The 17313-nt window shown below is 39.7% G+C and overlaps 1 protein-coding gene across 1 annotated transcript in view; it reads right to left on the bottom strand.

Moving 5' to 3' along the window:
* Stpg2 (sperm tail PG-rich repeat containing 2) overlaps window positions 1–17313 on the bottom strand; it is a 447430-nt gene that overhangs the window by 206574 nt on the left and 223543 nt on the right. Inside the window, exon 9 of the mRNA XM_004661543.2 lies at window positions 9658–9809. Within this exon, the coding sequence (XP_004661600.2) occupies window positions 9658–9809 (152 nt within the window). The remainder of the gene's footprint in view (window positions 1–9657; window positions 9810–17313) is intronic.

Genomic DNA, 17313 nt, shown 5'->3' with positions numbered 1-17313 from the left:
CTCTAACGGAGTGGCAGCCTTCACTGTAAACAATCAAACCACTTCCTACAATACCCATTCCACTCTGCTCAACTGGTGGAGCTTTTTCTGTTTTACAGGTTTTTCAACAACTCCCACATACTTCCTTTAATATGTATATTGATAGTGCTTATATTGCTCAATCCATCCCATTGTTAGAAATTGTGTCATACGTAAAACCCACTACAAATGCCACTCCTCTGTTTTTCTCCATTCAGCAATGTATACATTCTAGACAACATCTTTTTTATATAGGCCATGTTCATGCTCATTTTGGACTCCCTGAGCCTCTAGCCACAGGCAATGCCATAACTGAGAAAGCCACCCAGTTTGCCTTCCTTGTTTAGCTCAATCCTGTGGCCCAGGCCAAAGCAGCTCACTCTGTACATCACCTTAACGCTCAAACCTTGTGTCTTCTCTTTAAAATCACTAGGGAACAAGCTCACCAGATAGTCAAACAATGCACAAACTGGGTCACCCTCCTACCAATTCCCCACTTAGGCATAAATCCTAGAGGTTAAATTCCCAATGTGATCTGGCAAATGGATGTAACACATGTTCCCTCATTTGGTAATCTTAAGTACCTCCAGATTACTGTGGATACCTTTAGTGGATTCATATTTGCCAGCCTCCATGCTGGAGAAGCTGCAAAAAATGACATTGCTCGTGTATTCAGTTGTCTTGGTGTCATGGGAAAGCCCCAAATTATTTAAACTGATAATGATCTTGGACATACTGGAAAAAAATTCCAAAATTTCTGTCATCAATTACAAATTAAACATATTACAGGCATACCATATAATCCCCAGGGTCAAGGAACTATTAAGCAAGCCCATCAAACTATTAAACATACCCACCAAAAATTAAAAATGAGGGCTTTATATCCCATAAAAGGCTCCCCAAAAAACATTCTTCATCATGCCCTGTTTGTCCTAAACTTTTTAACCCTTGGCACTCAAGGAAAGTCAGTTGCTGATCACTTTTGGCACACAAACACAAAAAATACCTTTGCCAAAGCTACATGGAAAGATCATTTGACTCAAAAATGGAATGGCCCAGACCCAGTCCTTATTTGGGGTCGTAGGTCATTTTGTGTTTTTGATACTCAAAATGATGCCACAAGATGGCTACCAGCACGTTTAGTCAAACAAGTCAACGAACCTATAAGTTCTCAGTAAAACACGCTCAAGAACACCCTATTCCTGAGGCAACTTCCTCTTTTCTCTTCCAGGTTTCCAATACCCAAGATTCAAGATGAAAACGACTGACCCCTGACATCTACTGTTCCTCTGCTCCTTGTTGCCCATAGTTCCGTTAACTACTGCTACTGTCTTTCAATGGGAATTTCAAGTACAGGAAGGTCCCATCAACCAGGACTCTACCACCCTTATCGATTCAGGTTGCTGCCCTCTTAAAGGGTGCCAGATTGCCCTCACCTTTAAAATCATTCCCAAAACAATTACTGTTACATATAGGCCTTACACCTGCTTTTCTTATGACAATAAGGGCACTTGTTAAGATTATGAATCCACCTATGGAGGTTGTAGATATTGGAGCTGCAGAATGCATGAAGTCTATGGTAAAAATGGTATTCTCTTCCTCCAAGGAAAAGAGTTCATCCTTTGTTATTTCTGACCCTTGGCATGAGCACTGGGAAAAGGGAGTCACAGGCAAACTCTATAATAATGGCTTGTCCTCCTACCTGACAGGAAATTAAAAATTAAGGTAAATCAAATAATTTTAGAAAATGAACAAAACCTCCACTCTGCCCTTCTTAATAATAAGGTAAAATGGGACTCTTGTCCAATATATCTCCAATATGCCATCAATCTACTTAATGCCTCCCAGGTAAATGCCTCCTCTTGTCTGCTTTGTGCCTCCCTTTCATGCACAATCCTTGCTGCAACTCCCCTAAATGCCTCCTCTACCCTCAAAGCTTTCCTTTAACCAATTTCACTATAAGACCACTTCTCCTGTCTTCCCAGTCCCACCATCTCACCATCTAAATAACATTTTCACGTTGTGCTGCTTCCTTACTAACGAATCACTACCTACTGATTTAATTTGCACACAAAACACCTCTGTAACTATGGAACTTATATACCCCCCCACACACTGATTTATTTCTGGTGCAATGAAACCCTGTTTACTCACATTAATAGCACCACCCCGGGACCCTGTATTCTGGTAGCTGTGGTCCCCCATCTCACCATGTATAGCCCTGATGAATTTGCATGTCTCTTCCACACTGCTCATAAGAGAGTAGCCTTTCTTCCACTAGTGGTAGGTGTAAGCCTGACCACATCAGGTATTTCTGCAGGGGTGGCAGGTGGAGCATTGGGGCACTCCTGTATTCTGCTAGTGAATTTTCTGAAAAACTACAACAGATTATTGACTCCAAAACTAATAGTCTTGAATCCCTCCAGAGACAGATCAACTCCCTGGCCAAGGTTACCCTGCAAAATCAACGTGCTCTCAACCTCCTTACAGCAGAAAAAGGAGGGACATGTATGGCTCTCCAAGAGGAGTGTGCTTCTATGTCAATGAATCCAGAATCATTGAGGAAAACAAAAAATTTACAAAAACTTAGTCAAGAGTTGCATTCTCAATATGGTCTCTCCTCCTCTCAATTTTGGGCCAATTCCCCCTTCCTCTCCTGGTTGCCATCAGTACTAGGACCTCTATTTATCTTAATCTTCTTACTCACAATTGGACCTGTTATTACAAATAGAATCATGTCTTGTGTATATCAACAGATTGAAGCCATTAAGATGCAGCCTTTTCAGGTTCATTATCACAGACTGGAGCTGGTGGATCGAGGCATTGCCACTGAAGACCTACCACCTGCAACTGTCACTCTCCCTTGATCATATAGGCTGTACTCATTTACTATGCTACTGTCTTCTACACCTCTGCTATTGCTACAGTCCACCTGTCTTATGGACAAATAGCTACCCCTCCTTTAGGAACTGCATAGGATTCAGACCTATGCATATGAGCTCACAATAAAATGAGTACGATATGGGCACCAACATGGGTGTGAGGCAAAGCACCAAAGGGAAGGTCCCTTTCTGACCACTTCTGAATTCCCTGAGAGAAAAACCTGACTTGCATGGAGGTTGGTACCACAACTGTTATTTACATAAGCCCTGCCTCCCCTTCCCAAAAGGTACCAAGGGCCAAGATTGTGGGATGAAAAAAATGACAGCCCACGGGAGAAGTCAGGTCCCTACTCCCCCAGTTGATTAAGGCCCACCGCTGCTTAGCAGGGCCTCCTCCTCTTTTTGTATAAAAGAAGGGAGGAGATGTTGGGAGCTATGAGCCTAACCTCAGCCATGCTGAGCTTAACCTCGGCCATGTTGACAGAAACCACCATGTTGCAAGTTAAGTTTCTATTTCCTCATCTAATGATCTATTACCAGAAATGAAGAAACCATTACGCCTGGGTGATAACCTCCCCCAGTGCTGCCAGTAATTGTGAAGAAATAAAGAAATTACATTTAGCCAGTAACCCTGTGATCTCTGGCCTGAATATGACTCCTTCCCCCTAAAGCCCTTTATAAACCTATGTGTAAAAATAAAATTTTGAGACTTTGACAAACACCTAGCTTGGTCTCCTTCTTGTGTCTGTTTTCCTTCTCCCATTCAGGTTTACTTCCCCTCAGATCTCTGTTGTCCCCCCACTGGCCAGGGCACAGCATGGCTCAGGGAATTTTTCAGAAGAGGGGACAGAAAGATTGTTAGAGCCACAAGTGGGAAATTTTGCACGTGGACATTGCCCCCTGTGGTGGTTTGATTCAGGTGTCCCCGATAAACTTAGGTGTTCTGAATGCTAGGTTCCCAGCTGATGGATATTTGGGAATTAATGCCTCCTGGAGGGAGTGTATTGTTGGGGGCGGGCTTATGGGTATTAAAGCCAGTTTCCCCTTGCCAGTGTTTGGCACACCCTCCTGTTGCTGTGGTCCATCTTATGTTGGCCAGGGGGTGATATCCACCTTCTGCTCATGCCATCATTTTCCCCTGCCATCGTGAAGCTTCCCCTCGAGCCTGTAAGCCAAAATAAAACTCTTTTTCCCAGAAGCTGCTCTTGGTTGGGTGATTTCTACCAGCAATGCGAACCGGACTGCAACACCCCCCCCCTCCGTAATGCATGACCCACAATCCCCATGGGGTTTACCTATATACCCAATGAGTAAGGCCTTTTCAGAAAATGGGCAGTGTGATAGTTAATGTGTTGTCAACTTGATCTGTTTGGTAATATACAGAAATCCCTTTTGGGTTGCTCACTGAGGTTGCTTCCAGGAAGGATTAACTGAAGGAGGAAGTCCTTCCCCCAGAGTGAGCCCTTCCCCTGGAGTGGATAGTCCCTCTCAGAGGAGGACTTTATATAAGGAAATCTGGGTAAAAAGAGCCCCTTCCTTCTTCCTATTTGGCTGCTGGAGCTGCTTGCTGCCTTCCAGCACGGACTGAAGACCGGTGCAAACTGAAAACCAGCATCAAGTAAAGACCCACATGGATAGAAACCCAGCAGCTCCTCAAAAAGCCTCCAGGCCTTCAGTGCCAGATTGGGACTGCTGAGGCATCTGGCCGTGTGGACTGAGCAGTAACCAGGTCCCTTGATTATTGGGCCTGCAACTGCTATTAGACTACCATAAGCTAATTGAATAAATTCCCTTTTTAAAATAAGTCATTCTATGAGTTCTACTCCTCTAGAGAACCCTGCCTGATACAGATTTTGGTACCAAGAGTAGTTCTAGAGAAATAGAATTATAAGAATGGATTTTGGTAGTGGGCTTAATGCTATCTGGGGTTGGCTTTCCAATTTCAATATCATTAAAGGTCCTACTGGTTATAAGGAGAGCACTTTAACTGGAAATAAGGAGGGCACTAATAATCCATGGTGTGAACTATTTAAAGAACTCCATGACATAGATGTATTTGGTGATCCTGAGTCATGTCTTCTAAAGAGCAAGGAATGTAGTGAGTCTGTATTTAAAACATTTGAATACTTGTGGAAAATTAAACCAATGATGAGACTGGTTGGTTGCCTCTAGCATCTCTAGACAAACTAGTGAGGGAACAATAGAAGCTCAGAAAGGAAAATTCCAAGCTTAAGACCTACATACATGATCTCAAGTTTTCTAAGGGAGCCCTGGAGGAGAGTCTCCTCTCTAGTCAGAACAGGGCTCAAATTGCAGAAAACCGAACCCAAGCTCTCCTTGTGAAATTGGCTAATTTGCAACTTAAACTCAAGTCCCAGCCTCACCAGCTATCAGAAGTTAAAGTGAGGGCATTGATTGGAAAAGAGTGGGATCTGGTAATGCAGGATGGTGCTGTGTGGGAAGACCCTGAAGAATCTGGGGACACTGAATTGTCAGATTCTGAAGAAGTTATTTTGGATGAAAATATGCCCTCCTCTCCCTTAGCAGCAGTTGTATCCCAACCTCCACACCCTGAAGTACTACCATCCCCACCCTTGCCGAAGGAAATTAATCCCTCTTTGTCTGAAGAATCAGCAGGAGGTGCTGGTGCTTCTCAGTTCCCACCTGTGGTGGTTTGATTCAGGTGTCCCCCATAAACTTAGGTGTTCTGAATGCTAGGTTCCCAGCTGATGGATATTTGGGAATTAATGCCTCCTGGAGGGAGTGTATTGTTGGGGGCGGGCTTATGGCCTTTATAGCCAGTTTCCCCATGCCAGTGTTTGGCACACCCTTCTGTTGCTGTGGTCCATCTTATGTTGGCCAGGTGGTGATATCCACCCTCTACTCATGCCATCATTTTCCCCTGCCATCGTGAAGCTTCCCCTTGAGTCTGTAAGCCAAAATAAACCTCTTTTTCCCAGAAGCTACTCTTGGTTGGGTGATTTCTACCAGCAATGTGAACCGGACTGCAACACCACCCATCTTTGCCTCTAGGCCTATAACCATATGAAAGGATAGGCAGGCCCCTAAAAGTGAGATAGAAAGTGTGACACAAGAGGAGGTGAGGTATACCCCTAAAGAACTTCAAGGGTTTTCTAACTTGTATAGGCAGAAGCATGGGGAATATGTGTGGAAATGGATTTTAAGGGTGTGGGATGGGGGAGGAAGGAACATAATATTAGATCAGGCAGAATTTACTGAAATTGGGCCCGTCGAGCAGAGATTTTTAGATTTAACACTGCAGCTCATACAGTTGGAAGGGCTGCCAAGAGTTTATTTGATTGGTTGACTGAAATATGGATCCAAAGATGGCCTACTGTGAATAAGCTTGAGCTGCCTGATATCCCTTGGCTTAATGTTTATGAAGGGATTAAAAAGCTCAGAGAACTTAGAATGCTGGAATGGATTTGCTGTGTACACTCATCTTTGCCCCCACAATGGGAGCCTCCAGAATATGTGCCCTTTACTAATCCTATAAGAAACAGATTTGTCAGGGGAGCATCAGCATACTTAAAGTCCCCTATCATTGGTCTTTTTTTTTTTTTTTTTTTTTTTTTGGTTTTGTGAGGTAGGGTCTCACTCTGGCCCAGGCTGACCTGGAATTCAGTATGCAGTCTCAGGGTGGCCTCGAACTCACAGTGATCCTCCTACCTCTGCCTCCCAAGTGCTGGGATTAAAGGTGTCTGCCACCATGCCCGGCTTCATTGGTCTTTTATGTAAAGAAGACATCAGAGTGGGGGCTGAAGTTGCTGCATTAGGTGATTCAGATGCAATGGGTATAACTGGATCTCTGGGCAACTAGGGCCAAGTGGTAGTGAATGTGGTGGTTTGATTCAGGTATCCCCCTTAAATTTAGATGTTCTGAATGCTAGGTTCCCAGCTGATGTAGATGTGGGAATTAATGCCTCCTGGAGGGAGTGTATAGTTGGGGGTGGGCTTATGGGTATTACAGCCAGTTTCCCCTTGCCAGTGTTTGGCACACTCTCCTGTTGTTATGGTTTACCTCATGTTGGTCAGGGGGTGATGTCCCCCCTCTGCTCATGCCATCATTTTTCCTGCCATCATAAAGCTTTCTCTCAAGCCTGTAAGCCAAAATAAACCATTTTGTCCCACAAGCTGCTTTTGGTTGGGTGATTTCTACCAGCAATGCGCACCTGACTGCAACAGGCAGGGAGGAGAGAAAGAATAGTACCAACATGTATTGTTTATATAGAAAATATGTTCATATCTAATAAAAACATAATATAGTAATAATTATAGGTTGAAATTGTAACCCTTATTAAAAAAAAAAAAGAATGGTCCAAAATACATGGTGTTCACAATACTTGTCCCCAAATAATCACATTTCAGAAGTGAGGCAACTGGACATAATTAATCATTAACAAGACTACTATCAACACACAGGTTGGAGGAATAAGTTAGTGGTACAGCATTTTTAGAGCATACTCAAGGCCCCCCATTTATAGGATTAGCATTGTAGAGAAAAACAGAACAGAAAAATATAATCAGTACAGAATGTGATTAAATTAAATTGGCTCCTTCTCAATTCCACCTGTGTAGAAAAAAGTGTGAAATTGCTACAACAGAAAATAATACTTTTAGAATCTCTACAGCATGTTAAATGCAATGTATGACATTCTACTACAAATAATATAAGGCAGAATGCTTGAGTAAAACATCAAGAGAAAAATATTAACAAAATAATAACAGACCAATAGGCGATCTGGATACTAGAGTTAGCAAACAAGAACTTTATAATAACTATGATTAATGTATTCAACAGAGAGAAAACAATACCCAGGAAATTTTTAAAAATGAATGATTGAAGCACTGAGAATATCTCCTGAGAAGTTGACCATTTAAGAAATAGTTCTAAGACAAGTGAAGATAGTACACTGGAGACATTCAGCACAGGCCCTGCATCTGCACAGGTGTGAACAAGTGTTGGGTTAGTGGCTGAAGAAGAGGATCTCTCCTGAAGAAAATTAGAAAACAACAGGAAGCAGTAAAGAAGAAGAAATCATGAAAGAGTTTCAGATTTTTAAAGGAATCAATGGAAACTGCTGTTATTTGACCATAAAATGTGGATACTTATATCAGCCCTTAAAATAATTATCATTTCATATTTTATAATCATAATTAAACATATATACTTACATCCTGCTGAATGAACTATAAAAGGCAAAGGAAATATATACATCAAAGGTTCATTAAAGATCAAAATAAACTCTAGAAATATAGAAAATCTAGCCACCAATTAGATTTTGAGAATAAAGGCATGTTCAATTTGTTGTTTTATTATTGATTGCCTCAATAATAAATGAGTGAATTTAATGGAAAATAAATTGACAGAAACTAGACAACTTTGAATAATATGTCAGATATACTACTTGGACCTATGGAAATAAAAGAAAAATAAAAATGTCTATAAATGAATGAAATATATGTGTCAAGGGCTATGATGAGCTCAACTTACGCCCTATTTTAGGTTACCAAAAATTTCTATAGCACAGGTGCTGAGAGAAGACACAAGACTCTTGAAGCAGGGACAATGGCCATTGTAACTCATGGCCTAACATACAGTGTTGTCAGCATGATCACACCAATCCTCCTTGCCACACACAGGGCAGGATGGAGGCAAGACAGCCTGGACAAATGGATACTTGCATCCTTTGGCCTTCTTATGAGAGAAAATATAAGTGTAAGAAGCTCAAAGCTTTTATAATGCTCAGTTAGCATATCCACTGCTTGAAAGAAGATACTGTATATTCAAAACGGTTCATTATACAATTATACTTGTGAAAAGAACCTGAAAAAAAAAGTGAGCACAGAGACAGAGATAGAGATTGCTCAGCAGATAACACCTGTCATGCAAGCATGAGTACCTGGGTTGGGCTCACAGAACATATATAAAGCCAGAGACAGTAGCACGTGTCTGCAATCTCAGCATACCTACAACAAGATGGAAAACAGACAGAAAAATCCCACCGAAGCTCATGATCCAGCTAGCCTGGCAAATGCAGCAAGGAATAGGGGAAAACCCTGCCCTTAACAATGAGGAAGGTGTAGACCATGAGGTTATACTCTGACCTCCACACATGCATCATGACATTCACACATACAAGGCACAAAATTCAATGGATTGTGTCTTAATGAAAGACAACAGGAGGATCATGAGTTCGAGGCCACCCTGAGACTACATAGTGAATTCCAGGTCGGCCTGGACTAGAGCAAGACCTTACCTTGTCAAAAACTGTAAGAACAGTTCATGTAACAGTAATTCAGGGCATCAGATTAAGCACTTATTATAACAATCTCCACTGTTTACTTGTTAAGCATATTATTTTATAGGGGGGTTTGTTTGTTTGTTTGCTGTTGCTGATGTTGGCCACATCTTAAAATCACATAATAAGGGCAGTGGCTAGAGGCCCTGATGCACCCATTCTCTCTCTAGCAATATATCTCTCTCCAATAAATAAATAAGTAAAATATTGAATAAATAAAATAAAATAAAATAAATAGCACAGTACATCCTCAAACTGTCTGAAACCAAAACCTAGCTATTACAATCTTTGTTCCACTTTCTTAACATAAAGATATAGCAATAAGAACAGTTTAATGTTTCTATCTACCAATTCTATTACTACACATAAGTTTATAGAACCCTAAGGGCTTAGCATTAGATGTAAAGAACATTATTTCTCTAATAGCATATTACCTGATAGTCACAAGGTGAGGGAGTACTAAAATCCTCCTGAATTATGAACAAATCTCGAGGGACAGAAGAACCAAATGGAATACTCTTTTTCTTCTTCAAACATAAATTTCTAGTACTTATAGTATCATTTAAGATATTATAAGAACCAGGACCTAAAATTATAAAGAACAATATGTATAAGAATAAACATTCATTTAATTGCTTTGTTTCAAACTGAGTAGTATTAAGTAACCTATTTAAGAAAAAGCTCCCATGTATTGCTAACTAGACTATAACAGCATAACCACTTTTTAAGCTAAGTATTCTTTGTAAAATACATTTATTTATATATTTGTTTGAGATAGAAACCGAGAGAAAGAGGCAGACAGGCAAAGAGTGAGTATGAGTATGCCAGGACCTCCTGCCACTACAGAGGAACTCCATGTGCCACTTTGTGCATCTGGGTTTATGTGAGTACAGGAGAATTCAACCCAAGCTATCAGGTTTTGCATTTATAACACCAATTAAGCAGGATGAGAGAATAAACCCTCCATAATGTATTATATTCATGAAGTTCAAAAACACAAAGCAGAGAAATAAACTAAAAGCTGTAAGGGAGAATGTTAACTAATATACCATAACATCAGAAATCTTGCCAGAAACTCTAACAAACAGAAGAGCATGGAATGATAGATTTAAATCTCTGAAAGTAAATAACTATCACCCAAGATAGTTGTTCTCTATTAAAACTAATGAAGAAATAAAACCATTTCTGGATAAGAACTAGTTAAAGAAATTAATGACAACTAAACCAGCATTATAGAAAACTCTTAAATGAATACATACACATAAGAAGAAGATACAGTTTCACCTACTAACATCCAAGAAATAATATATTTCACAAAAGTAACAGATGAACAGAAGAGAACTGGAAAGAGATCAATCATGCCAAACACAACAAAACAGCAAACATTCAATGCTACCACAAGAAGGGGAAAAGAATTATGCATAAACCAACCATCTATAACAACAACCAGTAAAATCCCCGGTAAAACCAAACCCTTCTCAATAATGACCTTGAGTGCAAATGGTCTTAACTCACCAAGTAAAAGATATAGGCTAAATGACTGATTTAAAAAAAAAAAAAAGTTACAACTGTCTGTTGTCTCCAAGAAGTTCATATAGCTAGAAAAGATATCCAAAAACTGAGAATCACTCAAGCAAAACAAAGCCACAAACATGCTATAGCAATTCTAGTATCTGATAGACTTTAAGACAAAGCTAATAGATTTCTTAGGGGCTTTGTTATATTATTAAGAAAACAATTCTTCATGTGAATATAGATATTGTAAATATCAATTATACATATTAATGTACCAAATCTTAAGGACTTTAATCTCATAGAAAAACACAAGATGGCATAAAATGCCACATAGATCCTCACAAAATAATAGGTGTAGAATTCAATTGCCATACTTACATCTAGATAGATCTTTCAAATGGAAAATTGGCAAAAAAAAAAAAAAAAGAAAAGAAAGAAACCAACCTTTGGAGCTAAGTTATGCCATAAATCAACTGGATTTAACTAACATACCTAACAGATATGAAATACACATTTTTTATGAGTATATGGAGTGAGATAAAAGATGATATTGGGTTTTCTTATTCACTCTACATCTTATTTATTGACAGAGGGTCTCTCACTGAACCCAGAGCTCAAAAATTAATCTAAACTAATTAGCCAACCTGTTACAGGTATCCTACCTCCACCTTTATGCTGTGATAACTGACATGTACCATACCACTATGCCCAGATTTTGTGTGGATGCTGGAGGTCCAAACTCAGGCCCTCACACTTGTACAAGTACTTTAATAACTGAGTCATCTCACAGTCACAAGGGATGTTTTAAAATTAGAACTTGGCCATTGTATTTTGTCTTCATAGATAAGTCACTCACTAAGAGTGCACATTAAGAGATTTCCAGTCAAGAGGATACCCACCTAACTGCACTGCACCTCCCCAGGGAAGGAAAGGCAAGACATTAAGGGTTCACTGGGACTTTTAGGGAGAGTAGTCTCAAACAGACCTCCAGTGGGAGGTTGTAGAGGGGCAAAAAAAGGGGGGGGAATTGGCTGATTCCCATGTTCCCGGGTAGCCCCCCAGACCCCCACTCCTATCAAGAAGCCATCCTAGCCATAGACCCAGCCTCAGGTTCCTACTGCATTAACTGCAGGCAAGGGAACACAGTACAGTGTAGTTCCACCTTCACTGCTGTGCACGGGTGATCAACCCATTGCCCCACCACCATGCCAAAGCCCCTCATTCCCTAGCCCCACATTCTCCCCACCCACACCAAATCCCTTCACTCCCCCATCCCGTGCCAAAGCCCCTCATTCTTACACACCATACCAAAGCCACCTGCTTTCCCTGCCCCACATGAACTCCATGCCACTCCCCCTGCCAACCACAGCCTCAGTCCCACTCTCCCTGCCCCTACACCATGATGGGCAGACCACAGCACAAAAGAAATAAAATGACAAATCAAAGGCAAGTAAATCCAATAAGATTGCCCAGTCCTACAATGGATGTCTACAATCAAAACATAGAAGAGACATTTAGGATCAGAACCCCAAAAGGAAGTTATGAGCAATGCAACCCTGACCAACCTAATAGTATAACTTGCAGAAAAGCAGCACATGACCAATAATCAGGTAGATGCTGTCAGCATTATACCAGACCTAATAGATAATAAAATGAAACAGATCCAAAGACAGTTAAAGAATATGAAGGAGAGCGGGGGCGGGGGGGAGAGGACTTCAAAAACCAGCTGGCTAAGCTACATGAAGACATAAAGAAATGCAAGGATGAATTCCAAGAAGCATCAATAAAATCAGAAAATGATGTGAAGAGGGAACTTGACAGAGGGGTGGAAACTATACATAGAAAAGTAGTAGAAAATGCAAGCCTAACTGAATAAATCCAAAACTCTATAGAAGCTCTCAAGAGAAGAGTCAGCCATGTGGAAGATAGAAACTCAGACCTTGAAGACAAAACAGAAGAAAGAGTTCAAGAGTTTAAAAACATCAATAAGTTCAAAATTTCTGTGAACAGAACATGATGGAACTGTGGGATACCCTTAAACATCCTAACATTTGGATCACGGGAATACCAGAAGGGAAGGAACTCAGACCAAAAGCATGTACAAATTATTTAGCAAAATTATCGAAGTATACTTTCTCACTCTCACAAAAGAAAGGTCCATCAAGATACAAGAAGCTAACAAAACTCCTAACAGACTGGAAAAAAAATAGAAACTCTCCAAGACATATTGTCATTAAGACTGTGAATGCAGACACCAAAAAGAAAATCCTAAAAGCAGCTAGAGAAATCAGCATGTGACAATTAAAGGTAACCCCATCAGAATTACTTCAGACTTCTCAATGGAAACCCTGAAAGCCAGAAGGGCCTGGAATGGAACACTGCAAAATCTAAGACCCTATGCCTTCTAACCCAAACTACTTTACCCAGAAAAAGTATCCCTCATAATAGATGGTGAAAGAAAAACTTTCCATGACAAAATTCAACTTTAAAACTATATGAACACAAAACCAAACCTACAAAAAGTATTTCAGGAAATTCTCAACACAGAAGAATCAAATAGACAACCTCAAGTGCCTACAACAAGCAGATAACAATAACCAAACTCAGAGAAGGCAAAAAAAAAAAAATTTCAAAGTCCATGGAAACACCAAAACACATAAACCAACACAATATGGCAGGGATCAAATCAAACCTCACAGTCATTAATGTGTTAACTATTAATGGCCTTAATTCACCTATCAAGAAACATAAACTAACAGGGTGAATCAGAAAATGAGACCCCTCAATCTGTTGTCTTCATGAAACCCACCTCCCCACCAAAGACAGACAACTCCTCAAGGTGGAAAATGATATTCCAAGCAAATTGGAATAAGAAACAAGCAGGCAAAGCTATATTAATATGGGATAAAATGGACTTAAAACAAAATAAGTGAGGTAACCCAGGCCCAGAAAGCCAAGTGCCACATGTTCTCTCTCATATGTGGATCCTAGCTACAGATGATTGGGCTTCTGTGTGAGAATGAAAATACTTAGTAGCAGAGGCCAGTAAGTTGAAAAGGAGACATAAAGGGAAGAGAAAGGAAGGGAGGAGGATGCTTAATAGGTTGATATTGTATATATGTAATTACAATGATTGTAATGGGGAGGTAATATGATGGAGAATGGAATTTCAAATGAGAAAGTGTGGGGGTGGGGAGGGAGGGAATTAACATGGAATATATTTTCTAATCATGGAAAATGTTAATAAAAACTTTAAAAAAATGGCAAAGGCCACTTCCTACTTATCAAGTGAATGATCCATCAAGAGGATATTACAATCATAAATCTCTATGCACCAAACACAGGGGCACCACAATTCATAAATCAAAACCTACTTGAAAATATAACAGAAAAAACCACCAACACAATCATAGTTGAGGACATCAATACTTACTTATCAGCAATACCTTATATTATTCAAACAGAAATTCAACAGGGAAGTGAGGAAGCTCAACAAAACCATAGAAAAATTACATCTAACAGACATCTACAGAACATTCCATTCCAAATCCACAGACTACACATTCTTCTTAGCAGCCCATAAAACCTTCTCCAAAATAGATCATATACTGGGTCACAAAGTCTGCCTCCATATATTTAGGAAGACTAGCATAATTCCCTGCATGATTTAAGATCATGCAGAGACAGCAAGTATGCCATTTCAGGAGCACAAGGAATTGAGCGCTAAAGAGCTGCATGACACAGTTCCAGCCCAGCTTTCTCTTCCTTGAAATCCAATGTGGCCCCTCTATAGAAAAATCTTTGGCTCTCTATGCTACAGAAATCTGTGGTTTTCTGTATAATGTTTGTCTTTCTCTGTCTTTCACTTGGTGTCCCAATCTCTAAGTTTACTTTTCCAGCAAAAATTGGTGTTAGTGAAGTGTTGGTCAATGTATCTGAAAGAGGCTCTGGCATAGAATTGGAAAAAGAAGAAAATGGGTTGGAGATAATTGTTTTCCTTAAAGGCCTTAATTAAAGTCAGGCATGGAGTACAGTACACTTAGGAGGAAGAAATGAACCTCCTGGAACAATGTAAAAATTGTTCTATGACTAATTTTTCTAAATGGTGGCCATTGCAGCAAACTATGACTCTTTATCAACAAACCTTACAGAAAAACAACTGAAGTGACAAAGAGTTCAACTAGGGGGACCAAAGTCTAAGGAGTGGAGAGACATGAAAAGGAAAATTCAAAATGAATGTTTGAGGGCTGGAGAGATGGCTTAGCGGTTAATCGCTCGCCTGTGAAGCCTAAGGACCCCGGTTCGAGGCTCAGTTCCCCAGGTCCCACGTTAGCCAGATGCACAAGGGGGCGCATGCATCTGGAGCTCGTTTGCAGAGGCTGGAAGCCCTGGCGCGCCCATTCTCTCTCTCTCTCTCTCTCTCTCTCCCTCTATCTGTCTTTCTCTCTGTCTCTGTCGCTCTCAAATAAATAAATAAAATATTTTTTTAAAAAAATGAATGTTTGAGGGATAAATGGATCTATTGGATCAATGATTAATGATAGGAATCCCCATTTGTGGTTGTTTTCTCTCTCACATTTAATATAATAATTGAAAGTAGAAGTTCAGGAATGCACAAGTGGATGACTACATGTACATAGGGAAAATGTGAAAGCAGTTAATCATTATAGAGGCCTGACGACTTTACTTGAGGTGAATAATTATGGGATGGTTTGATGTAAAGGAATAACAAAAAGTTTCTATGAATTCTGTGAAATTGTACTCTTCTTGAAGTTTTCTCTTGCATGACATGATCTGAAAATAAAAGACTGAGGCTAAAATATGTGGCAGAAGAGAAGCATAGAAATATAGAAGCAAGGAAAAACAGAAAACAGAGAAAAAGACAAAAAAAAGGAGAAATAGAAAAAGAGAAAAAGAAAAAACATTGAAACAGAGAAGCAGAGAGAGAAATATGGAAAAACTCAGCTGCCTTCAGCATTAGCCTCTCAGCTTGCACCAGAACTTGACTTCGAGTTGTTATTGCGCTGCTCCCTTTCACACCTCTCTTTGGGGACCCTCCTTCAAGCCAGGGCTGGACCACAGCAAGATCACAATTTCTTTATTGCTAGAAGTCAACAACAAAAGAATCCCATCCCAAGAATCCCATCAGCTCCTGGAAATAGAACAGCACACTTTTAAATAATAAATGGATAGTGGATGAAATAAAAAAAAAATGAAATTGTGAAATTTCTAGAAGTGAGTGAAAATGAAAAGACATCATATGAAAACTTATGGGACACAAAGAAGGGGGTCATCAGGAGAAAATTCATAGCACTAAATGTCCTCATAACAAAGACAGAGAGATCCCAATGATCCACTTTAAAGCAATGGAAAAGCAAGAAAAATCCAACCCAAAAATCTCCAGAAAGAAACAAATAATTAAGATCAGAGCAGAAATTAATGAATTAAAAACTAAGAAAAAAAATAAAATTGATGAAACAATTTTTTAATTGAAAAAAATAAACAAGATTGAGAAAACCCTGGCCAATTTGATCAAAATTGCTTCAAATTAACAAAATTCAAAATGAAAAAGGAGATATCACAACAGATACAAGTGAAACTGGGTGTATCATCAGGACTTATTTAAAAAATCTCTACTCCACAAAACTGGGCAATACAGAGGAAATGGATAAATTCCTGGATACATGCCATCACCAAAGCTAAACTTAGAGCAGACTAATCTCCTAAATGAACCTATCACACTCATCCAGAATGAAAAGTTAATAAAAAAAAAAAAACCTCCCCAAAATGAACAGTCCAGGACCAGATGGCTTCTCAGCTGAATTCTATCAAACCTTCATGGAAGAACTGAAACCAATCTTTCTCAAACTGTGCCACACAATCAGAGAACAGGGAAAGCTCCCAATGCCTTCTAGGAAGCTAGTATCACACTAATTCTAAAACCAGGCAGAGATGCCACAAGAAAAGAAAACTACAGGGCTATTTCCCCGATGAATATAGATGCAAAGAACCTAAACAAAATCCTCACAAACCGAATCCAACAACACATCAAAAGCACTATCCACCTTGATGAAATGGGCCTCATTCCAAGAATGCAGGGATGGTTCAATATATGGATATCTGTCATTGTAATACACCACATAAACAAAGATAAGCACAAAAACCACATGATCATTTTGGTAGATGCAGAAAAGGCCTTTGACAGAGTACAGCATCACTTCATGATCAAAACATTGGAGAGAATTGGCAGGTCGGTTGATATCTCAATGTAGTAAAGGCTATATAGAGCTCCTAAAGCACAAATAATATTTAATGGAGAGAAACTGAAGTAATTATGATTGATATCAGGAATAAAACAGGGGTGTCCACTCTCAATTCTGCTCTTCAGTATAGTACTGGAAGTCCTAACTCAAGCAGTAAGACAGGAGAAACAAATAATAGGGATACAATTGGGAAAGGAAAGAGTTAAGTTAGCTTAACTCACAGATGACATGATTCTATAAGTAAGAGACATGACAGCCTCCACCCCAAAACTCTTAAGGGTTATTAACTCATTCAGCAAAGTAGCAGGCTAA

The sequence above is a fragment of the Jaculus jaculus genome, chromosome 2, assembly GCF_020740685.1.
Source record: "Jaculus jaculus isolate mJacJac1 chromosome 2, mJacJac1.mat.Y.cur, whole genome shotgun sequence".
NCBI classification, from domain to species: domain Eukaryota; kingdom Metazoa; phylum Chordata; class Mammalia; order Rodentia; family Dipodidae; genus Jaculus; species Jaculus jaculus.
This window is presented reverse-complemented; position numbering and strand designations above follow the sequence as displayed.